This window comes from Balaenoptera ricei, chromosome 20 (genome assembly GCF_028023285.1).
Source record: "Balaenoptera ricei isolate mBalRic1 chromosome 20, mBalRic1.hap2, whole genome shotgun sequence".
NCBI lineage: Eukaryota > Metazoa > Chordata > Mammalia > Artiodactyla > Balaenopteridae > Balaenoptera > Balaenoptera ricei.
In genome coordinates this window covers 20,465,826-20,492,351 of record NC_082658.1, presented here as the reverse complement: position 1 = coordinate 20,492,351, position 26,526 = coordinate 20,465,826, and the positions used below count along the sequence as shown (strand labels likewise).

Sequence of the window (26,526 nt, the reverse complement as noted above, 5' to 3'; positions counted from 1 at the left end):
GCCCAGCCTCTGCTGTCTTTCTCAGGGAGTGCACGTGTGTGTGTGTGCACTGTGTGCGTGTGCATGTGCACTTTGGTGGGGCAAAGCTGTGGAGAGAGGATGGGCTCCAGTAGTGAATTATGTGCCAGGGGCTTTGATTAAATACATAATCATTTCAACAACCCCTGGGGGGGGTGGTGGGTGATCTGATAAATGGTCGTCAGGTGATGAAACTGACACCTAGGCAGGTGAAGTGACCCTCCCAAGAGTGGAACAGCTGGTTGTGGAGCTGGGATTTGAACCGAAGCCCTCAGGCCTCCAGAGCCCATGCTTGGGCAGGCCCCCTTCCCTGATCCTTTCTGTTCCTGGGATCCTGACTCAGTGCCTGGCTGCAAAGGGTAAAGCAGGAATGAAGTCACCACTGTCTTAGGCAGAGGTCCCCCAGAACAGCATGTGAAAACAAGCCGTTTATTTCCGTTAAATGAGGCTGTTGGACTGACTCTCGCCAAGGCAGGATTCTCAAACATGCAGGCAGAGAGGGACAGAAAACAGTATGAGATCAGAGAGTCCCTGAACTTTTGTTATGAGTCTGGCTTGATGTGTTCAATTTCCAGTCTAGAGTTTATCATTTTGGAAAATAAGAGCTCAATTCTCAGAGCGGTTTAGTCACCTTCTAATTCTTGGTGTTTCCAGAGCATTGATGATAAAGATTTCAATCATGAAAAAAAAAAAAACAAACCCAAGTAGTTTATTTAGAAGATGATCCCAGGAAGCACTCTTGGTGGGGGAGTGGGGAATTGAGAACAGAAGGAAGCTAACGAAAGGGAGTTTTAGGCAACAGAGGCTCAGTCCTACTGGGGAACCCTGGGAGGGAGTGTAGCCCGTTGCAACTCAAAGTGTGGTCTGTGGACCAGCATCATTAACATCTCCCGGGAGTTTATCAGAAATGCAGAATCTCAGTTCCCACCCAACACCTATATTGTCGGAATCTGCATGTTGACAAGGTCCCCAGGACCTTGACCTTCAGTGCATATTGAAGTCGGAGATGCACCGATCTAGAACCCATTTCAGTTACCCCATCCAAGGGGCGAGGAAGCTGGGGCAGGCATCCTCCAAGTTTCGTTTGTCATTGGCTGAGGTCTGCTCCTGGGGGTATTAACTCACTGGTGCTCTGGCCTCTCCACACATACGCTGGGGAATAGCCCCCTGGCAGAGACTAACTGTGCTTGTCACGGACCATGGTCAGCGTGTGCTAGAATGGTGAGTGCCGAGGATGTGGGCAGGTCACTGACAGTCTGCTACAGTTCACCCTTTGTGCCACTCAGATGTACTCAAGCCCCATGTGGAGTTCACTCTGGCCTGGCATTGCTTCTTTAAGATGGTGGCTGGTCACAGTATCTTAGAAAGAAGAATTACACCTGGAGGATGAATGGTATAAGCTGTGGTCCTCAGCTGCAATTGGTCCTGAATCCCTAGATGATATTTCTCATCTCCTTCCTCTACCACCCATCCTATATTCCCCTCTTCCTTGGTCAGCACTTCAGCTGGTCCAGGTTGCTTTCCTGGTGAAGTAACCTAGATCTTCATTCCTGAGAGGTCTGAACACTTGGTCAGCGGCCCTGGTCAGGCTATTGTTACTGCAACTGCCTGTTTATGGTTATCGCCAGGCAGGAAGTCCCAAGACGCACCTCAGTGAATCCCCCTGAGTTCCAGACCCCGAATACTCCTTCCTGCCCCCATTATGAGGCAGTGATCCTAGCCCCTCATGTTAATCAGAATCAGTAACCCCTGCTAATAATTGACCTTTCTTTGCCTGATGGTCTAATGACATGAACCCAAAATGGCCAGGCAGCCCCTATAACTTTATTTTTTTCTTTTTCTTTCTTTTTTTGCTTTTTTTGTTTTTGGCCGCACCATGTGGCTTGCAAGATCTTAGTTCCCTGACTAGGGATCGAAACTGGGCCCCCTGTAGTGGAAGCGCAGGGTCCTAACCACTGGACCACCAGGGAATTTGCAAGCCCCTATAACTTTAGATTTAGGAGAATCTTTACTGTTTTCCCTGGTGGAAGCATCTTTCCCCAGGAACCAGGATTTCTAGTCCAGGAGTGTCTAGAATCGTGGGGACAGGAAGTACAAATTTCTGAGGTGGGCCACTGGCAGTGATGGTCATAGGGACCACTTCCACTCTCCCCCTAGGTTCCCGGACCCGCGTGTTCTGGCTGTCAGGGACAAAGCACTGTTTGAGAACCTCTGGCTCAAAGTATATCCTGCACCCCACCCTCCAAGGTGCATCCCCAAGTTAGTGCCTTAGCTGCGCCTTTAATTCCAACATTCTTTTAGGCCTGCAGTCTCTGGGTCACATGGTGTCTGGTAGGACAAGTGGATCCCATGGTCATGTGCTCATTGCTGCACCTCCTTCACTATAAAGCAGGTCCCTTGTCTGAGGTCATGTTTTTTTATTTTCTAATATTTTTTTAACTTTACATCTTTATTGGAGTATAATTGCTTTACAATGTTGTGTTAGTTTCTGCTGTATAACAATGAATCAGCTATGTGTATACATATATCCCCATATCCCCTCCATCTTGCATCTCCCTCCCACCCTCCCTATCCCACCCCTCCGGGTGGACGCAAAGCACCAAAGCACCGAGCTGATCTCCCTGTGCTATGCAGCTGCTTCCCACTAGCTATTTTACATTTGGTAGTGTATATATGTCAGTGCTACTCTCTCACTTCATCCCAGCTTCCCCTTCCCCCTCCCCGTGTCCTCAAGTCCATTCTCTGTGTCTGCGTCTTTATTCTTGTCCTGCCCCTAGGTTCATCAGAACCATTTTTTTTTTTTTTTTTTTTTTTAGATTCCATGTATATGTGTTAGCATACGGTATTTGTCTTTCTCTTTCTGACTTACTTCATTCTGTATGACAGACTCTAGGTCCATCCACCTCACTACAAATAACTCAGTTTCATTTCTTTTTATGGCTGAGTAATATTCCATTGTATATATGTGCCACATCTTCTTTATCCATTCATCTGTCGATAGACACTTAGGTTGCTTCCATGACCTGGCTATTGTAATTAGAGCTGCAATGAACATTGTGGTACATGTCTCTTTTTGAGTTATGGTTTTCTCAGCATATATGCCCAGTAGTGGGATTGCTGGGTCATATGGTAGTTCTATTTTTAGTTTTTTAAGGACCCTCCATACTGTTCTCCATAGTGGCTGTATCAATCTACATTCCCACCAACAGTGCAAGAGGGTTCCCTCTTCTCCACACCCTCTCCAGCATTTCTTGTTTGTAGATTTTTGGATGATGGCCATTCTGACCCGTGTGAGGTGATATGAGGTCATGTTTTACGGGATCCTGTGATGGCATGTCACACACTGTGCGTCCTTAGATGCTCCGTGGTCCTGGAGCGCTGGGGGAGGCACTGCGGGCAGAAGGGAAAGCCTACCTTCAGAACGTGAACCACTCTCCGCCAGGATGGTTCAGTGCCCCTTCTAGGGTGGAGGGTGTCTGATGGAATCAATTTACCAAGTGGCTTGTTGGTCCCCTAAGGGCATGGTCCCATAGCCAGGGCTCAGAAACGGCCTCTGCTGCTCACAAGTCAGATGTGCAGCAGAGGTAGCAGCTGGATTGACTCGGTTCCATGCCTGACCTCTGTCTCTGGCACCATGGTCACTTTATTCATGGGCCCATAGTGCAAGTAGGGAGTGGCCAAAGACTGCATCTAGCTGACCTCCATTGGGTGAGACATCCTGACCACCTGGTCGTTTCAGTGGATGCTCTCGGGTGGGCACTGATGTGAGACACGAAGGTCCACAGGCCCTGTGCCGCCCTCCATAGATCTATCTGCCTGCCTCTTTCCCAGATATCTTCGCCTCGGAGTTTCTAGTCTTTCTTTTGCGTGTCCCCTGACTGATCCGCTGCTGCCCAGAGGTCTGTGTGTGTTCTTCCCCCAAACCGCTTCTCCCTCCATGCCAAGTGGATGCCCAGGTCCAGAACGTGAAGCTCTACCCACCTGAAAGACAGCCCTTCACCACCGTCTTCCAGGGCCGCCCAGAGTGAGCCGTAGTTCAGCAGCAGTTCATTTTCAGTTTTTACCAGCTTATCAAGTCTACCCCCTCGTGAACCAGGCCTGAATTCTTCCTCCTGTATGAGCTGGCCATAGGGAACCTCCAGTGAGGCTATAGGGGTAAGCCGAGGAAGAGGCACTGGTGCAGTAGACGTAGGTGGCCTGGGGGTGTGGGTGACTGACTAACATTTTTGTGCCCTCTGGCCTTCCTCAGGCCCAATCTCAAGTGTACTATTTCATCCTAAACTGAATCACTGCTTGACCCATCCAACCTTATGACGGGGTGGGTCTGAAAACACCCAGCTCATGATGGGCGACTCTGATTGCATAGTAACTTAATGTCCAGTGGTCAAGTGCTCATTCCCTACTAAGGCCCAGTAGCATGCTGGGAGTGGCTTTTTTAACAGTAAATAATTATCTTCTGTAGATAGCATGCCCTTGACTCTAGAACAGGGGTCAGCAAACTATGACCCATGGGCCAAATCTGGCCTGTCACATGTTTTTGTTTGGCCTGCAAGCTAAGAATGTTTTTTGTTTGTTTTTTTAAAAAATAAATTTATTTATTTATTTTTTGGCTGTGTTGGGTCTTCGTTGCTGTGCGCGGGCTTTCTCTAGTTGCAGTGAGCGGGGGCTACTCTTCATTGGGGTGTGCGAGCTTCTCATTGTCGTGGCTCCTCTTGTTGTGGAGCATGGGCTCTAGCCGCGTGGGCTTCAGTAGTTGTGGCACGTGGGCTCAGTAGTTGTGGCTTGCAGGCTCAGTAGTTGTGGCTTGCGGGCTCTAGAGCGCAGGCTCAGTAGTTGTGGCATATGGACTTAGTTGCTCCGCAGCATGTGGGAACTTCCCGGACCAGGGATCGAACCTGTGTCCCCTGTATTGGCAGGCGGATTCTTAACCACTGTGCCACCAAGGAAGCCCTAAGAATGTTTTTTATAGTTTAAATGGTTACACTTTAAATGGTTATTTGAGTACCTATGCAATGTCCTTGATTTTGCCTCTTGGCCTGCAAAGCCTAAAATATTTTCGATCTCGCCCTTTAAAAACAAGTTTGCCAGCCCTAGGGGTCTGCACTGCAGTTCTCTTATTGGGACTTCCCAGAGACTTCACATGAAATTCTTGTCCAACACAGATATTTCTAGCACTGTGGGATCTGTAGCATCACAATTACTGAGATTCTTCTTTTAAAATTTTTATTTGATATTGGAGTATATTTGATTAACAATGTTGTGTTAGTTTTAGGTGTACAGCAAAGTGATTCAGTTATACATGTACATGTATCTATTATTTTTCAAATTCTTTTCCCATTTATTGCAGAGTATTGAGCAGAGTTCCTTGTGCTATACAGGAGGTCCTTCACAATTACTGAGATTCTTATCAGTAGTGAATTAGGATGGGATCCAGGTGGATGAGGGTGCATTGGCTTATCAATTGCTTCAGCACTTAAGAGATAAGAGCAGTGATTATTATGACTGTGGAGTTGCTTGGCTATTGTTAATCATCAGAGAATCTCTAAAGGAGGAAAATGTTAGGCTCAGGTCAGCCAACCATTGACTCAGGACATAGTATGAAAGTCAAATGGCCTCCATTGCAACAAAGGGAAGATTGCATTGGAAATCAGGACCAAGACCTGATGGTACGAGTGCAGAGTAACAAAGGAGGCTGAAAGCAGAACTCCAAAGGTCTCCTCTGCTGAAGTCCTAGAATGAAAGGAATGGGACCATGACACCCATGGGTGGAACATTTGAGGAGATGCCCTTAAGAATCTTGAACTCCCAACCCTCCTACACTGTTGGTGGGAATGTAAATTGGTGCAGCCACTATGGAAAGCAGTATGGAGGGTCCTTAAAAAGCTAAAAATAGAGTTGCCGTATGACCCAGCAATCCCACTCCTGGGCATATATCTGGGCAAAACTCTAATTTGAAAAGATACATGCACCCTTATGTTCATAGCAGCACTATTTACAATAGCCAAGACATGGAAGCAACCTAAATGTCCATTGACAGATGAATGGATAAAGGAGATGTGGTACATATATACAGTGGAATACTACCCAGCCATAAAAAGAATGAAATAATGTCATTTGTAGCAACATGGATGGACCTAGAGATTATCATACTAAGTGAAGGAAGTCAGACAGAGAAAGACAAGTACCAAAAGATATCACTTACATGTGGAATCTAAAATATGACACAGGGACTTCCCTGGTGGCGCAGTGGTTAAGAATCTGCCTGCCAAAGTAGGGGACACGGGTTCGAGCCCTGGTCTGGGAAGATCCCACATGCCACGGAGCAACTAAGCCCATGTGCCACAACTACTGATCCTGTGCTCTAGAGCCCGCAAGCCACAACTTCTGAAACCTGTGCACCTAGAGCCCGTGCTCTGCAACAAGAGAAGCCACCGCAATGAGAAGCCCGCGCACCGCAAGGAAGAGTAGCCCCTGCTCGCTGCAACTAGAGAAAGCCCGCGCGCAGCAGTGAAGACCCAACTCAGCCAAAAATAAATAAATTAATTAAGAAAAAAATGACACGAACCTGTCTACAAAACAGAAACAGACTCACAGACATAGAAAACAAATTTATGGGGAATTCCCAGTGGTTAGGACTCAGCGCTTTCACTGCCGTGACCCGGGTTTGATCCCTGGCCGGGGAATTAGGATCCTGCAAGCCTCGCGTCCCAAGGCCAAAACAAACAAACAAACAAATAAATAAATAAATCCCCTACCCCATTTAAAAAAGAAAAGAAAAGAAAAACTTATGCTTATCAAAGGGGAAAGGGGATGGGATAAATTAGGAGTTTGGGATTAGCAGGTACACACTATTACATATAAAATAGATAAACAACAAGGGCCTACTGTAAAGCACAGGGAACTATATTCAGTATCCTGTAATAAACCATAATGGAAAAGAATATGAAAAAGAATATGTATACATATGTATAACAATCATTTTGCTGTACGCCAGAAGCTAACACAACGTTGTCAATCAACTATACTTCAATTTTAAAAAAAAAGTAAAAGAATCTTGAACTCCCGGTTTCCCGGGAATCCTCTGGGCTGGAAGAAGGGCCTCTGCCTTGCCAGAGGGGAGCAGCTTCCCTTTACCTGGAGGCTGCAAAGACCTCCCTGAGGCAGATGCCTCCTGAAATGATGCTTCTCAAGATTTGCCCCTGCCACCCTTAGGCGTTTCTAAACCACAAGCTAACGTCAGGTCTTAGCATGTGGAGAAGTACTGCTCCAGATAAGAGAAGAGAGGGATTATTCATTGCCAAATGCTGCAGGAGCTGAATGACCTGGATAATATGTACCAGCAGGGACCAGGACGACAAATATAGGAGTGGATTTTTGAGGTTGGTAGACCCAGGAGTGTGAGCTGGAGAATGGTAGAATGACTGGCTAGGGGAGAGTTTATTTTATTTTATTTTGACCACGCTGCCCGGCTTGCGGGATATTAGCTCCCCGACCAGGGAATGAACCCGGGCTCTCGGCAGTGAAAATGTGGAGTCCTAACCACTGGACAGCCAGGGAATTCCCAGGGGAGAGTTTATTGATATGGGAGACAAGGTTGCTTACTCTCCTATGACTCAGGATTTAATTTCCTGGCAAAGACACCTGAAGCCAAATGCCTCGCTGGCAATGACTCCTTGAAGCTCAGACAAAACAACAGTATACAGCAATTGACTCGAAGATGTCTGAATTGCCTCAGCAGAGTATTGAGGAAGGAGACAAAAGGCTCAGAGAGGCAGGCTTGCTAGAATGGAATTGTGATGTAAGATGAGAGAATCCACAGGTGACAGTGATGCTTTGGGTGTTATCAGCACCCCTCTTAGCACAGCAATGGGGTCTGGCTGGTGCAGGGTAAAATCTCAGAATCCCATCATGGGGGTCTTACTTCCTATAACCCCTTCTAGTACCCACTGTCTTAGGATGAGTTCCCCCAGATGCAGACTTGGAGATAGAGATTTGAATGCAAGTAGTTTATGTGGGTGGAGATCACAAGAAACATCCGTGGCAGCCTAAGGATGTGAGACAGGGAAGGGAAGGGAGCCAATAAAGGATATCGTTGAGCAGGTCACTGCTGTGGGCAACTAGGGCTCAGTGCTACTGGGGACCTCTGAGAGACAGAGCAGCATACACCTCAGAGTTACCCACCCCAGGGGTGAGGGAGCTGGGGTGTTTATTCTCCAACTCTAATCTGTCATTGACTGACAGATGCTTCTGGAGGTACTAACTCCCCAGAATTTCCAGCCTGCCTTGCATTCTGAAAGCCCTCAGGTGGAGAGAAGCAGGTGCCTGTGGTAGGATGCTGTGACAGGCACAGGAACAGTAAAGGAATATGAGTGAAACGCCAAGTGTGTGTGCCGGCCACGCGCCTATCCATTTGATAAATATTTTTAAAATTATTTATTTATTTAATTCATTTTTGGCTGCGTTGGGTCTTTGCTGCAGCACGTGGGACCCCTCGCTGCGGCGCTCGGGCCTCTCTCTAGTTGTGGCGTGTGGATTTTCTCTTCCCTAGTTGTGGTGCGCGGATTTTTCTCTTCTCTAGTTGTGGCGCGGGTTCCAGAGCGTGTGGGCTCTGTAGTTTGTGACACGCAGGGCTCTCTCGTTGAGGCACACGAGCTCAGTAGCACGTGGGCTTAGTTGCCCCACGGCATGTGGGATCCTAGTTTCCTGACCAGGGATCACACCTGCATCCCCCGCATTATAAGGCTGATTCTTTACCACTGGACCACCAGGGAAGTCCCCTATTTGATAAATATTTATGGGGTATCTCCTGTTCTTGGCACTAGGGATACAGCAGGGAAGAAGGACACGTGGTCCCCACCCATACAGAATTTCCCTTCTAACTGGGGAGGCAGACAATAAACTGGCAAACAAAACAACTACAGACTGTGAAATGCGCTCTGCAGACAGTACTATGCTGTGTGATTAAAGACTACTGGGGGCTGCGTGTGCGGAGCAGAAAAGGCAGGTCTCTCAGGAAGAGGCCTTTCAACCAAGACCCCAGAGAAAAAGAGGAGCCGGCCAGGAAATGCAGTCCACGCACAGGGAACAGCAAGGACAAAGGTTCAGAGCAGGAAAGAGCATGGTGCGCTTGAGTGGCAGGAAGGAAGAGGAAGGAGAAAGGAATCTGGCACCCATGAGGGGGAAGAGGACAGCAGGGCTAGGTCTTAGGGCTATGGCAAGGAGCCCACGTTGGTTTTTTTGTTTGTTTGTTTGTTTTGTTTTTTTGGCCGGGCCACGTGGCATGCGGGGATCTTAGTTCCCCAATCAGTGATCCAACCCGTGCTCCCTGCAGGGGAAGCGTGGAGTCTTAACCACTGGACCACCAGGGAAGTCCCCAGGAGCTTAGGTTTTATTCTAAGTGCAACGGAAAGCACTGGGGGGTTGACTCTGGAGTGGCATGATTGATTTCTCTTTTAGAAGGCTCACTCTGGTTGCGATAACACCATCTATTCTCCCATCCACACTGTAGAGTCTTGTTCAACGTTAAGCTCTGGGGACACCCAGGAGACTTAGCCAGTATCCCTGCCCCTAGGGGAGTGCTCAACCCTCCTCCCTGTCTCAACTCTGCTGCAACCCCCATTCCCTGCCCCATGACGCTTGACACAATGTGATTCATTGGAAACTAGTTTATTTTGATATGTGTTTCATGGGGCTGGGCTGGGCAGGCCTGGGATGGGAGGTGGCTGGGCTCTCAAGCTTGGTTCTAGGGACGTAGGTCCCCTTCCTCGGCACTGCGGCGGCCGAAGTCCATCCATCCATATGCTTCTTCTTCTTCTTCCATCCATGGTCCCTGCTTCTTAGACAGGTCTGAGGGTCAGAGGTGGGAGAGGAGGTGAGGATGCGGGAAGGACGCCTAGCCTCTGGAGACTGAGGCCAGGGCCAGCCTGGGGGGACCTTGGCTAAACCAGGCTGGGCGAGGCAAGTAGGGACTGTTGTCACCAGCTCCTACCTGCTACCAAGTGTGAGGGATCCTGGAGCCCCAGCTGCCTTCGGTGGTGAGAGGCTGGGCCCAGCCGGTCCAGCCCACGTGGCTCCTGGCCCCTATTGGCCCCTGGATCCAAGGGTGCATCTTGCAGGTGGGAGTGGGGCTTCCAAGAAGCTTCAGAGAAGGCGGCCAGAGCCAGCACCACGATCAGCACATACACACACAGTCGCTGCATCTTGTCTGCAAAGGAGAGAGGGGTTGAGCTTAAAGGTGGGGCTGTCCAGGCTCCCAGAGGCAGGGCCAGGACCCTCCCTGCTGACGGGTCTGCAATTCTGCGTGGGGTTGTGGTCTGTTCCTCCAGGTCCTGCCAGCTCTTCCCCTAACTCCCAACCTCAAGCCTTGCCCCTTTGCTCCTTACCTACCCTAGTTACAGTGACTGCTTCTCTCGGAGGAATTTAAAACCCAGAACAATGGTTTCCAAACTGTTCTGAAGAATTTGAGGCCACGTGAGCGGTTCTGTAATGCTTAAGTCTTGCAACTGAAAGTGAACTTTTAAATAGTAATAGGAACGGGATGTACACAGCTGCTTACGTCTCTCTTTGCAGCCAACCAGCACATTCACTGTGTAGTGGGGTCACCCTGTTTTTGTGCAGCCTTCGGAGGGAAGGTTCTCCTGCCGTTTTCACTTAACTGAGGACTATCCTCTGATTATAATCTAGCACTTAAAAAAAAAAACCAAACTGAAACTGTCACCATTTGCAGCTATGTGTCAAGGTGAACCAAGTTTGGGGAAACCAGAATACAGAAATAAAACGGACACTCAAACAAATCTAAAATTTTTCAGAAGTAAATAATAAAAATGTTGCCTTCGGAGAACACATTTGTATTAATAAAACACTGGTTTCATCTGTTTTCTCTGTTAGATTTCTTTTGGAAGAGAAAGGGTTCTGCTGCTAAAGAAACAAACCTGAAAAATCAGTGATCTAGAGCGACGCTGTCCAATATGGTAGCCACCAGCCACATGTGGCTCTTTACATTTAAATTAATAAAAATTAAAAATTCCTGGGACTTCCCTGGCGGTCCAGTGGTTAAGACTCCGTGCTTCCTCTGCAGGGGGCACGGGTTCAATCCCTGGTCCGGGAGCTAAGATCCCACATGCTGGGTGGCCACACACACACACAAAAATTCCTCTCCTGCACAAGCCACGTTTTTAGTGCGCATGTGGCTGGCGGATACCGTATTGGACAGTGAGGCTGTGGAATGTTACCACCAACATGGAAAGTTCCATGAGACAGTGCTGGTCTAGGAAAGAGCTTGAGATGGGTCTAGGAGCTGTGGGTTCCAGTTCCAACCCTGCCCAATTTGTGTGACTTTGGGCAAGTCACATCTCTCTCTGGGCCTCAGTTTTCTCCCCCGAGAGATGGGAGAATAGCCTTCGTCCTCACCCCGCAGGGCTGGGGTGAGCATGGAGTCAGAGGGTCAGGGAAGGGCTCTGGTTGAGGCAGCAGGGCAGCTCGAAGGCAAAGGTTGGGATGCCAGGGTGGGTCCTAGAGCTGAGACCTAAGCCAGCTAAGGGCTAAGGGAAGGCTCCCAGCCCTGGAGACACTGAGGTGTGAGCCTGCTAGCTGGATGAGGGCAGGGGTCCCATTAACCCTCCTCCCAGCTTCTCCCCTCCCTTCCTGGGTGCTCTCACCTGCAGAGTTGGGAGATGCGTGACGCTGCTGTTGGCCTGGCGCCTCAGTTCTCTGCTCTGCTGGGCGCTCCAGCCTGACTTATAAACCCTCAAGGGCCCTCCCAAGGCCTCCTCCCCCAGGAGGCCAGGCTCCCCACTGCAGAGGAAGAAGGATGGGCCCAGGTACCTCAGCCCCACCCCACCCGGTCATTTAGTCAGCCGTCCAGATGTGGGGGAAGGGAAGACGAGTTGAACTTCACAGCGAGGGGCAGGAGCAGAGTGGGGGCAGTTCTTCAGCTGGGCATATCAGGTGGGAGATGGGCTCCCTGGGCTCAGGACAGAGCCCCCTGCCATGTCCTTGGGGTCAGCAGCCTGGTGATCATCCCTTGGACCACATCCCAGTTGGATGGACCGAGTGACCTTAGATTCAGAGGAAGCATGTTTCCCGACGTGTTCGTGTTTGAAGAGCAGGGAGTGTGTGAACGTGGAGTGATGTATTGATCCCCTGTCCCCTCTGTTGGGCTCTGCAAACAGGACGTGTCATAGTTATCAGGAGCAATGGGCCGTGGGCTAATGGCCCCGCTCTCTCTACCTGGTGGCTGTGTCCCGGTGGCCTCTGAAGCCCCTTCACCTCCCTTACCTGGACCTGAGCGTCCCCCTTTGGATGCCTTTGATGCCCTCTGCGCTGGGCTGGGTTTAGCTTGGGGTTCCCCATCATCTCTCGGGTCTGTCCCTCCTCCCCCACCCCTTGCATCCCCCATCAAAGCCAGTTCCTTGAGGTTCCTGCACTTCCAGGCTCCCTCATTTTGTTTTCAAAGCAAGACAGTAATCTGCACTTTTCAATATCGAAATACATCTTTAAATGGTTAGCAAAGAGACTAAAGCGTTTGCCCGAATGTACCAGAAAACCAAAGGGTGCGTTCGGTCAACTTATTTGATAAACTGCTGCATCGACCTGGTTTGGGTGGATATAACTAGCTCTAGGCTGTGCTTGGTTTTTCCACGGTTGGGGCTAGAGATTTAGCTCTTGTTCATGCGTCATCAGGGCCCCTCCTTGTCTGGGGGAGTTTTGATGCCCCTGGGTATCATAAGGGGCCGTGGTACCCACGCTCGCAGCCAGACTTGCTGAAAATGAACAGGTGATGAAAGAAGCAGTCTGTGAAGTGTCCATGGCAACCAGTGGCCAAACGTTCTGATAAATAACCACCCACATCCGGAGCAGGACTCAGTGACTCAGGAGACGAAATAAATGAAAATGACAAAAACGGGGCAGGCATTGTTGATAATTAATTGAATCACAGAATCTCAGAGATGGAAGGAACTTTGAGGGGGCTTGGGAGAAAAGGTGGGGTGGGGGAGCAGCTCTACTCACACGTTAGGGGAATAGAGGCGTTTGCGTTGCTGTGGTAACAGGAAATTATAAGCTTACAGCAGAGCCCTGGCTGTATAGGGCCCAAGACGTGATTTCTGCTGAGGAGGGGGTTATGCTCCTTTGGCTGTTCTTCTGCAGGCTGGTTGCTGGAGGGGTGGCCACTGCACAAAATAGAAGCAGGTACTCCCATGCAATAGGTGATGGTGGAAGGCGGCTGCTGCTGGTGGGTGTTGGTGGGCCTGCGGGGGGGGCTCGCAGTCACAGAAACTGCATGTTCTCCTCACAAGGGGAGCTTGTCCGATGGCAAAGGGAAGGGTTTCCTGGCTCTGTCCTTTTCCAGTTTTGGGCAGATGGCTGTTTTATCCCCCCAGGAAATGAAGGAAGTAACTTGGAGAGGAGTCTTGAAGATGATGTACATAAAGTACAGTTGCCCAGAATATCGTGGGCATCTAATTTGTTTGCATCTTCTCCCCTTAGCCTCTCTGGGTCTCAGTTAACCTCATCTGTGAAATGGGAATCACTCATTCCTACCTCACAGGGCTGTGGTGAAGGGGGAATGTGACAAGATCTATGCACATGTTTTGCATACACGGTGGAGCTTCTCCCACCCCCACCACCCCCACCACCCCAACCAAGGATTAAGGAACGCAGTTCCCTAAAAAGCATTGTCTGTGAATCCAAGGTTTTCCCTCCTGCTGGCCTGACACCTGCCCTGAGTTGCTATTGAAAGGGGTGGCAGGGATGGAGGCTGTGGAGGCTGGGCTTCTCAGAGGCCGGCACCTACTGGTGTGCAGAGGGTTTTGGAATTGATGAGGCCAAGGTGGAATCCTGGTTCCAATGCTTTGACTAGCTGAGTTACCAGAAAATCCAGTTTCTGGGTGTACCAAGTTGAAGAGCAGATCCCTGGGGCCCAGCCCCCTCCTGCTGCCTGTGGACCCTGCCCCTGTCTTCACGGTAATGACCATGCCGAGTGCCAGGCACAGATAAGCCCTTCGGGGGAATGAATGCAGTTGCTCTTCACCATGATCCTCAGACACAAGTGCTAGCATGTCCCCATTTTACAGATGAAGAAACTGAGGCTCAGACAGGTCTAACAATCCCTGTCCTGTGTTTACATGACTGACCAAGGAGAGCTGGGCCGGAAACTCAGGTCTCTATCCTTCTAGTTCTGGGATCTTTCTCCTCCCAGTGGGGGTGTGGTGGGCAGAATAATGGTCCCCCAAAGAGGTCCACACCTCAATCCCTGGGACCTGTGAAGATGTGACAGTGCATGGCAAAAGAGATGTTGCACATGCGATTAAGGTTACAAACTTTAAAATAGGAAGTTTACCCTGGATGATCTGAGTGAGCCCAGTTTAATCAGATGAGTCCTTAAAAACAGAGAGCGCTCCTCGGCCAGAGGCAGAAGTGATGTGGCTGAAGGATGAAACAGAGATTTGAAGAATGAGAAGGACCAGCCCTTGCTGGTTTGAAGACAGGTGGGGGGCAACGAGATGAGGGATGCAGGTGATCTTAAGGAGCAAAGTGGTCCCCCCCATGACCACCAGCAAGGAACAGGTATTTCAGCCCCACGACCAAAAAGAACTGAATTCAGCCAACCACCTGGATGAACTTGAACTTGGATTTGTCCCTGGCACCTCCAGAAAGGAATGCAGCCCTGGCAGCACCTTGATTTCGGCCCAGTGGGCCATGCTACACCTGGACCCCTGACCTACAGAACTGTGAGGGAATGAATTTGCGTTGTTTTAAGCTTCTAAGTTTGTGGTAATTTATTATGGCAACACTAGAAAATGAATCCAAGGAGTTCCAGCCTTTTGAAGGCTTCTGTCAGTGAGAACGGACCCTGAGTGAGTTCGTGGGCGATTTTTCCAGTGCAGTTAAGGGAGATGTTCGTCAGGGCATCTGACTCCCCATCTAGTCCATTTTTGTTCCAGTTATCAGCATGTGCTGTAAACCACGGTCTAGATGAGGCCCTGGGGATAAGAGGTGACTGTGACGGGCCCTCTTGTGGCTTTGGTGGAGTTTAGATTCTTGAGGAGGGGGGACACATAAAATAGACAAAAGCGATGGTTCCCTGTCAAGGGGAAAACTTCCCTGGACTCCGCTGCCACCACGTCCCCCACCCCTCGCCCCAGCTACACTCCCTGCTGCCAGGACTGGCCTTGGGAAACCTCTGAAGAGCAGCTGTCAGGAAGGCAGTGCCTGGGCTTCCTAATCAGTTATTGATATGGAAAAAGGGAGAGGTTGACGGTGACTCAGTCACCCCGCCCCAGGCGATGGGGCCTTGGAGGGTGTGAAGGTGCTGGGACAAGGACCTGGGTGCCGTTCGTATCCACATGGGCATCCACGGTTCCTCCCAGGGCTGGGGCTGGGGCTGGGGAGAGGGAGGTGGGTTCACGACTTCTGGCTTCACCTGCTGTCCGAAGGTCATAAGGTAGCAGGACCAAGAGGACAGCCCATATGATGCCCTCAGGCCTAACTGGAGAGGCCACCGGCCAACCTCAAGGGCAGGTGACAGGCCCGGCAGAGAGGAGAGAGAGCAGAGGTGCTCCCATCCCAGCTTTCTCTCCCTAGCCCTGCCTCTCACCTTCTCTCTCTCTCTTTTTTTTTGGCCGTGCTGCACGGCTTGCGGGATCTTAGTTCCCCAACCAGGGATCAAACCCGCGCCCCCTGCAGTGGGAGCGCGGAGTCTTAAACACTGGACTGCCAGGGAAGTTCCCCCCCACTTCCTCGACGGTGTTTTTATTTTAAAAATATTTATTCGTTTATTTATTTATTTGGCTGAGCCAGGTCTCAGTTGCGGCCCACGGGATCTGTTCTCCAACCAGGGATCGAACCCGGACCCCCTGCATCAGGAGTGTGGAGTCTTAACCACTGGACCACCAGGGAAGTCCCACCGATAGTGTTTTTAAATGGGAAAATAATTCTAAAATAATTCTCACTAATGTGAGAGGACTCTTTACTCAGGTGCATTTTAGGGATGGTTGGCCAGGTTGAGTCGCTTACCCCAGACCCCACGGGTAGGAGGTGAGGAGGCTGAGCTGTGAACCTGGTCCGTCTTCTTGGTCTCCGCGTCCTGCAGCCTCTCCTCGCCCACAGCCTCCTGTTCTACGCTTTCCCCTGAAGCCCAGCTCCTGCTGAATCTACCTTTGCTGGGACCTCCAGTTCCCCAACCCCGTCTGGGTCCTCACGACCCACCCACCCTTCCCGGTCTCACTTTCCTCCCCAGCCTGGGCCACAGGGTTTGTCATTTCAGTTGTGTGTGGTGCATCTGAATTGCTGCCCTTGTCCTGCTTCAGAACCTGCCAGGCTGGTCCCCAGTTCCAGGCAGAGGATGCCACTAACCCTTAGTTTCTGTCTCCCTCTCCCTGCAAACAGGAAAGTTCCTGAAAGTGGACGGTTGATTCGATTACAGATTAATATTCTGCAGCTGGGCTGTTGCCTGGCAACCTTGTGAATCATCTCTCCCTTCACTCTCAAAGTCACCTGACATCAGCCCCCATCTCTCCACCATGACCAAGGTTGTCCAAGTCTGCCTTCCATCCTTTGTTTTTATTTTCTATTTTTTTTAGGCCCCTTGGGATCTTAGTTCCCCAACCAGGGATCGAACCTGTGCCCCTGCAGTGGAAGTGTGGAGTCTTAACCACTGGACCACCAGGGAAATCCCTGCCTTCCATCCTTTTCTCCTTTCTGCCGTTACTAGAGGGGGCATAGCCCTGTTCAAGATCAACCCCCCCTACCAGGATCCTTCATCCCAGACCCTCCTGCCTGCTTAGAGACCTTGTGCCTTCACTTTTTCATTCATTCATTCATTCATGCATTCATCTGTTTCTTCAACAAAAATTCTCTAAGTTCTCACCTAGTGCCAGACACTGTGCTGACCCTGGGGACACAGTGTTGATCGAGAGGGTCTTCATGCCTTTTCTCTTGAAGGGGAGACAGTATGATGTGAGCTTAAGGTACCACAGGTGGTTGGGGATGATGTAAGCGGGGGAACCTTGTCTATTTCCCTGGACCTTGAAGCTCTCCTCCATGAAAGCCTCCTGACATCTATAACATGTTTCCCCCTCCCTCTTCTCAGAATGACGGTGATTAAAATTTAGGGACCACTTCTGTGGCCAGACCTCCATGGTAAGCACTTTGCATGCCTTATGTCTTCAACCTCACAAGGAGGATAACACTCTTGTCTCTAGTTTATAGCTGAAGAAACGAAGGCACAGAAAGAGTTGGTGATTGTCGGGAGAAGCAATGAAGCAATCCACTATGGACCTTGAGCATCCCTGAATGTTCTTGCTGAGGAGGCCAAGAATGCAAGGTTATGACCACTCTTCACCTGGGCCATGTCTCGGGGATGTCTTTGGAGTGAGTAACCTTGAAGAATGTGGTTCTTGATCTCCCGATGGGAGTAGGGAGACTCCCCAAGCGCAGCTGCAACTATTGCCCACAAAGCATCCATCTGGGTCCATATTGTGTCACCAACTGTGGAGCTTGAGGGGCGAGGGGAATTGATGCAAATCATGCCGTTAGCTGGGTTGTAAGTAATAAGGTTATTTGTCTCTGACCCAGGAGTCTTGTGTCTTCTGCCGGCATTGATCAAAGAATAACTTATCAGCTCGTAAGTAGGGTCAAATCAAATCAATCAAATCAATCCCAAAGTCAACAGTGATTTGCCCAGGACACATGGCTCATCCATTGAGATTTGAACTTAGGCAGTTTGATTTCACAAGCATTAAATAAAAGTCTTTCCTTGCTGCTTTCCTGCTCCCTGTATGGCAGTCTTTGAGTGGGGTTGGTTGGAGGGACATGGGGCTAAGGAGAAATGGGAGGAGGTTTTGATGGCTGATTTTACCTGCTACCTCACTTGGTTATTGTGAAAAGCTATTTCAGGGAAGGGAGAGGGAGCAGTGTATTTCTCCAGCCTTTACTGAAGTTCTCCTGCATTTATAAACCCATCTCATTCTACAGTATCCCTGGCAGAGAGTAGAGGACATTTGTGTTCACCAGCCAAAGTGGTGCCATGTGGCAAGGGCAAAAATCCCTTCTCATAATTTGCTCACCCAGCCAGCTTTGAAAGGATGCAATTAAAAAAATACATATAACCTATTTATTGAGATATATTTCACATATCACACCATTCAGTCTTTTAAAGTATACAATCCAGGGGCTTTCAGGATATTCACAAAGTTACCCAAATATTACCATTATTTAATACCATTTTCATCACCCCAAGAGGAAACCCTGTTCCCCTTTGCTGTCCCTCCTCATTCCTCCTTTCCCCTGGCAACCACTCATCAACTTTCTGTCTCTGGACATGTCTGGACATTTCATATAAATGAAATCATACAAAACGTGGCCTTTTGTGTCTGGCTTCTTTCACTTAGCATTGTTTTCAAGATTTACTCATGTTGCAGCATGTATCAGTACTTTGTTCCTTTTTTTGCCAAATTATATCGCGTTGCATGGATATACTACATTTTATTTATTCATTCATCAATTAACATGATCAGATGGACATTTGGGTTGTTTCCACTCTTTGGCTATTATGAACAATGCTTACTAGGAACATTTATGTACAAGGTATTATGTGAACATATGTCTTCAGTTCTCTTGGGTATATACCTAGGAGTGGAAGGGCTGGATCACAGAGTAAGTCTATGTTCAACTTTTTGAGGAACTGACAGACTGTTTTCTTCAGAGGCTGTACCATTTTACATTCCCACCAACAATGTATGAGGGTTCCCATTTCTACACATCCTCCACCAAAAATGGTTATTTTTTGTCTTTTTGACTATAGCCATCCTACTGAGTGTGAAGTGTCATCTCAGTGGGGTTTTGATTTGCGTTTCCCTGATGGCTCATGACGTTGAGCATCTTTTCATGTGCTTATTGGCCATTTGTGTATCTTGTTTGGAGGGATGTCTATTCAGATCCTCTGCCCATTTTTCAATTGGGCTATTTGTCTTTTTTTTTTTTTTTTTTTTTTTTACTGCTTTGTAAGAGTTCTTATGTATTCTAAATCTGAGTCCTTTATAGGGTATATGATTTGCAAAATTTTTCCCCATTTGGTGGGTTGTCTTTTCACTTTCTTGACAGTATCCTTGGAAGCACAAAAGTTTGAAAATTTGATGAAATCCAATTCAACTATTTTTTTTTTCTTTTGTCACTTGCACTTTTGGTGTCATGTCTAAGAAAGCTTTGCCTAACTCAAGGTTGTAAAGGTCTTATATTTTCTCTTAAGAGTTCTATGTTTTTAGCTCTTATATTTAGGTCTATGATCCACTTTGAGCTTATTTTTGTATATGGTGGAAAGTAGGGGGTCCAACTTATTTCTTTTGCATGTGGAGATCCAGTGGTGCTGGCACCTTTGTTGAAAAGACTATACTCTTCCCTCTTGAATTGTCTTGGCTCCCTTGTTGAAAATCTTGTGGAAAATTTGAAATGCGCTAATTCTTGACAATTTTTAATTTGGGGGTAATTTGTGTTATTTCAAATGCAGTGCACAGAGGGAGGTTTTATTAAAGTGGGTTTCCTAACAGTGTTTCTCAATTTTTAATGTGCATGAGACCCACTGGGGGTCTTTTTAGGATGTAGATTCTGATTCAGTTGGTCCCATAGGGGGCCTGAGATTCTGTGTTTCTAAAAAGCTTCCATGTTAGCATGATGCTGTTGGTCTGCAAATCACACTTGGAGTAGCAAGGTTTTATCAAATGTGATTTCAAATGTGCACTATTGAAATCCACAATAAGAAAGCCCCAGTTAAAAAAAGGTTTGTGATAACCACCCCAAAAGATGGGAGCACAGAGATCACTCTAAGAAATGAGAACCCTTCCCTCCTCATTGATTATTTGAAATTTAAAGCTACTCTCCTGAGGGACTTCCCTGGTGGTCCAGTGGTTAAGACTCCTCGCTTCCAATGCAGGGGATGCAGGTTCCATCCCTGGTCTGGGAACTAAGATCCCACATGCTGTGCAGCATGGCCAAAAAACCCAAAAAAAACAAAAAAACCCCACTCTCTTGAAGAACCTACAAAAAGGAAACGAATACCACAAGGTACTTAGAAAATTATAGCCACGAGAATTCTAAGAGATGGGGCCAAATCTGATTTAGAGCATTAAAGCATTCATCATCAAGCAAAGGAATAATACAAATGTGTGAATCTTTAAACTCAAGAAGTTAGGAAAAGAACCACAAAATCAACCAATGAATGTAAGGGGGAAAGAAAAATGATAAAAGTGGAAATGAATGAGAAAAACAGAAAAAAATGTTAGGGCTGATAAGACTGAGAATGGATTGGGGAGGCAATCAACAAAACAGAGACATCTAGCAAGTCTAATTATTCAAAAACCAGAAATCACATGTGGTTAGACATGAGGAAGAGGATGTAATTTTAAAAAATAGAGATTTTTAAAATGATAAGAAATACTGTACATACTTCTATGCTAATAAAAATGATAATCTCAATTAAGGGGACAATTTTCTGGAAAAACACACATTTCCAAAATCAAAAAGAAAACTCAAAGAGTCCAAAATTATGGAAGAAATTGAAGGAGATGTCAAAGAATTACCTCTAATAAAGATGACAGGCCAAGAGGATTTAATGATGAAATATCATTCTGCCATTAATAATGGTGTTTTTGAAAAACAGTTAAGGACACAGGGAAATTTTCACATAGTGGATTACATAGATTTCTGTTTTCTTTTTTCCTACTTTTTGCTGTTTTCCAATTTTTCAGTGAGTGCATATCGTTTTCATAGTCAAATAAAATATATATTTTTAAGGAAGAGTAGTGTGTATCCAATGCACCCACCTCTTCACACCCCCCCCCCCCCACATACACACTGCTCCTTGAAAAGGGGCTTCTGACCCTTCTCAAGGTCACCAACTCATTGGCCTTGGGTGTCTCCTAGTTGCCTACAATTGTTTCCTGCAGCATTTGGCATTGTAGTCCAGCCCTCTGGCCTTCTTTAAGGTCTCCTACTAGGCACCATTCAGCCTCTTTACCTGCTTGAACCTTCCATTTCTTCCAAATATAGGAATTCCACAGGGATCGTCTGGGCCCTTCTTCTCTTTCCCTTGCTGGTCTCACCCTGTCATGACTTCAGTGTTCATGATCTTAAAGCTCTGTTTCCAGACACACCTTCTCTTCCATGTCCAGACCCCATTGCCAACTCTTGGCTGTGTTCATTCATTCATTCGCTCATTCATTCACATTTACGGAGTACTTACTTGGTGCAGGTGCTGTACCATGCATGGGTTCAGCAACGAACAAGTCAAACCACACCTTTTTCTCATGGAGTTCCTATTCTAGTTGGGGAGTCAGATGCTAAGCCAACCACTGTACAAATAGCTAAATTATTTCCACTGTGTTTAGGCAAGGGGTCACATTCAGTGTGTGACAGAGAGAGGCACTCTTTTTCTCCTCTCTTTTTCTCCATAGCACTTACCACCATCTGGACAAGGATCTAATTCATTTGTTTGATTTTGTTCGTCTTCCCCCACTGGAATGTAAACTCCACATGGGCAGGGATCTTTGTTTAGTGCTATATCCCCAGTGCCTCAAAGACTATCTGGCACATACTAGGTGCTGAATAAATGTTTATTGAATGAATGAATGGCTCATGCTACGAGAAGTTTAAAATGAGCCAGGTTAGCCTATCTGGTAGAGCAGGAGGGAAAGGATGGGTGAAATCAGTGGGTCTCAAAAGGGAGGTATGATTTTGCCCCCAGGGGCATTTGGCAATGTCTAGAGACAGTTCTGGTTGTCTGGGGGAGGTGGGGTAGGGGAAGGAGTGCTATTGGCATCTAATTCATAGAGGTCAGAGATACTGCTAAACGTTCTATGATACACAGGACAGACCACCTCCTCTCCCTCCCCCCAATAACTACCTGGCCCCAAATATCAATAGTGCTGAGGCTGAGAAACCCTGAGTTACATGAGCCCACTGGGCACTGTCATAAACCTGGGAAAGCTTTTCAGAGTCACCCACACCCTGTCTTCTGTCCCGCGTCCAGCAGCAAAGCATCTGAGATCTCTCTCAGTGAGTCTCAATTTTTTTGTATCAATGATCCTTTTTACTCTCATATGAAAAATCTAGAGGGACTTTCCTGGTGGTCCAGTGGTAAAGAATCTGCCTTACAATGCAGGGTACGTGCGTTTGATCCCTGTTCAGGGAACTAAGATCCCACATGCTGCGGGGCAACTAAGCCCACGTGCCACAACTACTGAGCTCCCATGCCTCAACTAGAGAGAGAAAACCTGCAGGCCACAACTAGAGAGAAGCCCTCACGCCACAATAAAAGATCCCACATGCCTCGACTAAGACCCAATGCAGCCAAAAATAAATAAAATAAACAAATAAATAATAAATAAATCTTAAAAAAAAAAAAAAAGACTCTAGAGAGGAATTCCCTGGCGGTCCAGTGGTTAGGATCCCCCACTTTCACTGCTGAGTGTGTGGGGAACTAAGATTCCATAAGCCACCACAAGCCACCACAAGAATCTAGAGAACCAGCTTGGGAATTTTAGATCATTTTCATCGTATGCCAGGTATACGCCAGGCATTTTAAGTAAAAGATAATCTATTTGAGGTTGGTAATGATAGGTTCTTCTTTAAAGCTTAATTTAAAATATAATCTGTAACTCACAGACATAGAGAACAGACTTGTGGTTGCCAAGGGGGATGGGGGATGGGGGAGGGATGGAGTGGGAGTTGGGGGTTAGCAGATGTAAAGTGTTACATATAGAATAGATAAACGACAAGGTCCTACTGTAGAGCACAGGGAACTATATTCAATATCCTGTGATAAACCATAATGGAAAAGAATATAAAGAAGAATGTATTTATATATGTAAAACTGAATCACTTTGCTGTACAGCAGAAATTTACACAACGATGAAAATCAACTATACTTCAATAAAAAAATAAAAATAAAAATGAAATAAAATGACTGTAATAATCATATCATTTAAAGATAAAATTTGACTTTCCCATTAAAAAGTGACAAAACATTGTTTATATTTAATTAGAAGAAAAAGCATGATTTTAGACAAATTAAGAAGTGATAGTGCATCATGCTTGGTTATGAAAACAAATATATGTTAAAATGCAGATTTAAATTTCATTATGTATTCTTTTTAAAGCTGTAGTCCATAGGGATCACCTTATATTTTTTTATAAACTTTGTATTATTTTTCCTGGAGGGTGATATAAGAGAGTTTCAGGCTACTTATGCAAGCACATTACAGATAGCACATGAGAGATGGGCGCTGTCTTTGGTTCCAGTAAATGAAAAGCCACATTTGATATAGCCATCACTGTATTTTCTCCTCCAGCATTGTTTTTGACATCCTTAATCAGATGAACAGGACCTGCAGATCTGGTAGGGTTCGGTAGTGGTGAATGGAGAGATCACTCATGGGCCACTCCAGGGCTTCTGGCCTGAGGCGCTGAGGGCTGAGCTCAGGCTTGGTACCACTGAAAAGCGCCCAAGCTGACTGCTGTGACAGCCAGTTTTCTGCGCCTCTCAGCCGGTGCCATGTTATTTATTTATTTATTTTTTGCGTTTCAATAGAACTAGCTTTATTATTATTATTTTTAAACAAAAGAAATGGTCTAAAAGCAAATACAGATATGTACCAGGGGATGGATGTGACCTGGTACTTACAAAGGAGCTGCTGTGTCATAAATGAAAACAGCATGTTAGGAGAAAAATAATTTTCAGGTGCTGTCTGCTTGAATAATCTGGAGATGCATAGTACTAATCAGTTCATATTTAGCTCATAACTGTTGCTTTCCATTCTTCAACAGTCTGTTTTTGTGCATTTCAATGCATATCTGAAACTGTAATGGAAAATGCATTTATAAAAAATTTAAACTCATAACGTTACCGTTTTTCTTTAACCAGCTTGCAGATCACTCTATGAGGTCTGCTAATTTTATGGTCCAAGCTGGTGCTTCTCAAACTCTGTTAATGAAGATTCTTAAAGTGAAGATTGAGGGACTTTCCTGGTGGCACAGTGGTTAAGAATCCGCTTGCCAATGCAGGGGACATGGGTTCGATCCCTGGTCCAGGAAGATCCCACATGTCCTGGAAAACAACTAAGCCCATGCGTCACAACTACTGAGCCTGCGCTCTAGAGCCCACGAGCCACAACTACTGAGCCCACGCGCCACAACTACTGAAGCCTGCACGCCTAGAGCCAGGGCTCTGCAACAAGAGAAGCCACTGCAATGAGAAGCCCGTGCACCGAAACGAAGAGTAGCCCCTGCTCGCCGCAACTAGAGAAAGCCTGCGCGCAGCAACGAAAACCCAGCGCAGCCAAAAAAAAAAAAAAAAAAAAAAGATTGATTTAGTAAGTCTACTGTGGGGCTTGAAATTCTGCACATCTAACAAGCTCCCAGGTGATACTGAGCAGCAGGTCTTTAGCTCTGTTTCCATGATGGGACAATGGAACCTAAGTAAGTCGCAATCTCCCTGCACCTGATTTGGTCCTGTGTTTGTTTTCTACTGTTTCACAGAAATGGAGTGAGAATCAATGACTTGACACAAGCACAGAATGACTGTCACGTTTATGCTCCCACATTAACATTTTCCACCCTCTGCATTCCCTATGCTTCCTGTTTTCAACCAGTTGTCCATTCTGGGTATAAATTAACCATAAAGGTCTAAGATTAAAGACAATTTGAACCTCGCAACGACCTGGATGGCTGCGGCTGGATGACGGCTGGTGATAGTGGCTGTGCAGCGAGTGAGTCGTGTGCGGGCTTCCGAGCGCCTTGGAGTCTGGCCGCTGTGTGCGCTTTCTGCTCAACACACACTCTGTTTCAGAGTTATTTTTAAATATTTTAAATGGTTATTAATTTTAAAAATCGATATTGAAATAGGCACTGTTACTGCTTGTAGTGATGTGCCTGGAAAACCTTTGATAATCCTTGGGGCTTTGCAAGTCTTGAGAGGAAATCATGGGCCAGAGATTCTTAACTGTTCTGGGTAGTGGCTTCCTTTAAGAATCTGATTAAAGCTATGGAAGGTCTTGAAGAAAATGCACACACGTACGTTATACATGAACTCTCACAAAGTCTCAGGGGTTGGTTTCTCAGATGCTGGTAACCCTCGGTCACCCCTTTTTCTACCATCTTAAATAAATAAAATACTCTTTTTAAACAAACAAAAAAATTATTTATTTATTTATGGCTGTGTTGGGTCTTCGTTTCTGTGCGAGGGCTTTCTCTAGTTGTGGCAAGCGGGGGCCACTCTTCATCGCGGTGCACGGGCCTCTCACTGTCGCGGCCTCTCTTGTTGCGGAGCACAGGCTCCAGACGCGCAGGTTCAGTAGTTGTGGCTCACAGGCCCAGCTGCTCCGCGGCATGTGGGATCTTCCCAGACCAGGGCTCGAACCCGTGTCCCCTGCATTGGCAGGCAGATTCTCAACCACTGCGCCACCAGGGAAGCCCCTAAATACCCTTTTTTTAAAGTTTTTTTTTTTTGTGTGGACCATTTTTAAAGTCTTTATTGAACTTGTTACAATATTGCTTCTGTTTTATGTTTTGTTTCTTTGGCTGCAAGGAATGTGGGATCTTAGGTCCCCGACCAGGTATTGAACCTGCACCCCCTGCCTTGGGAGGCAGAGTCTTAACCACTGGACCACCAGGGAAGTCCCTTAGATAAAATACTCTTGATTACTTGCCCTGAAGTTTAGCTCTGATGATGCTTCTCTCCTACTCAAGTTTCTTCAATATTTCCCCATTAGCCACAGCAGTGTTTTCCCACATGGGGTTTGTGGCCCTCCCATAGGAACTGGCTTGATGCTGGTTAAAGGGCAGGGCCCCATTTAACCAGCTGGGCCGCATTTCAGAGCTTCTGGATCAGAATCTCTGGCCCTAAAGGCAGGGCCATTTCCTGGAGTTTGTAGGCCTCTGTAATATCCTCCCAGGCTATGTCACACCTCATACCAAATGAATAAAATGTACTCACAGGCCATATAGACATACATTTTCTGTAACTTTTTTTGAAGAGGGAGGAAGCAATTCTGTAACATTTTTGAAAACATATTTATAAATTTTACAAATCTAAGTTTTGTTAAAAATAACATTCTTTCTCTAGAACCTTTATTACGTTTACATATAGTTATATAAGAATTATATTGCAGCTTTTGTAGTGTTAAACAATTATGCTGATTTTGCAGTTTTTGAGTCAATTTTTGGAAATGATGCATTTTTCTTCAGTCCTTAGACATTTTGTAGGCCCTTGAAAAGTAGCTGGGATCCGGGTACTGGTTAGCTAATACCCAGTTCAGCCAAATTGTCCTGGGAGGGGCCTAGAATCTGAATTTTTAACAGGTTCCCCCAAGAACAGTGCATTTTATGACTATTTTAATTGGAGTTGAGTGCAAGAGAAGAAATTACCAAAGCCTCAGATTATGAGCTAATTTTGAAATAATGTCTTATCTCCTTAAAAGTTAAAAATTAGTCAAGGGGCTCTTAATTTCAAAGTAATTG

The 26,526-nt window shown here is 46.8% G+C and overlaps 1 protein-coding gene across 1 annotated transcript; it reads right to left on the bottom strand.

Moving 5' to 3' along the window:
* Nucleotides 1-9,760: 9,760 nt before the first annotated feature.
* GAST (gastrin) lies at nt 9,761-10,217 on the bottom strand. Its single transcript, XM_059908300.1, has 2 exons — nt 10,007-10,217; nt 9,761-9,864 (listed from the first exon to the last, which is right to left on the bottom strand). The coding sequence occupies exons 1-2, from the start codon at nt 10,215-10,217 to the stop codon at nt 9,761-9,763; spliced, it is 315 nt and encodes a 104-aa protein (XP_059764283.1).
* Nucleotides 10,218-26,526: the final 16,309 nt, after the last annotated feature.

What these genes read in the sequence shown, in the direction of transcription:
- GAST (XM_059908300.1), bottom strand. Translation starts at nt 10,217, where the DNA reads ATGCAGCGACTGTGTGTGTATGTGCTGATCGTGGTGCTGGCTCTGGCC. An exon ending in TCCCTCACACTTGGTAGCAG is followed by an intron (nt 9,865 to 10,006) that starts GTAGGAGCTGGT and finishes TCTGACCCTCAG; the next exon opens with ACCTGTCTAAGAAGCAGGGA.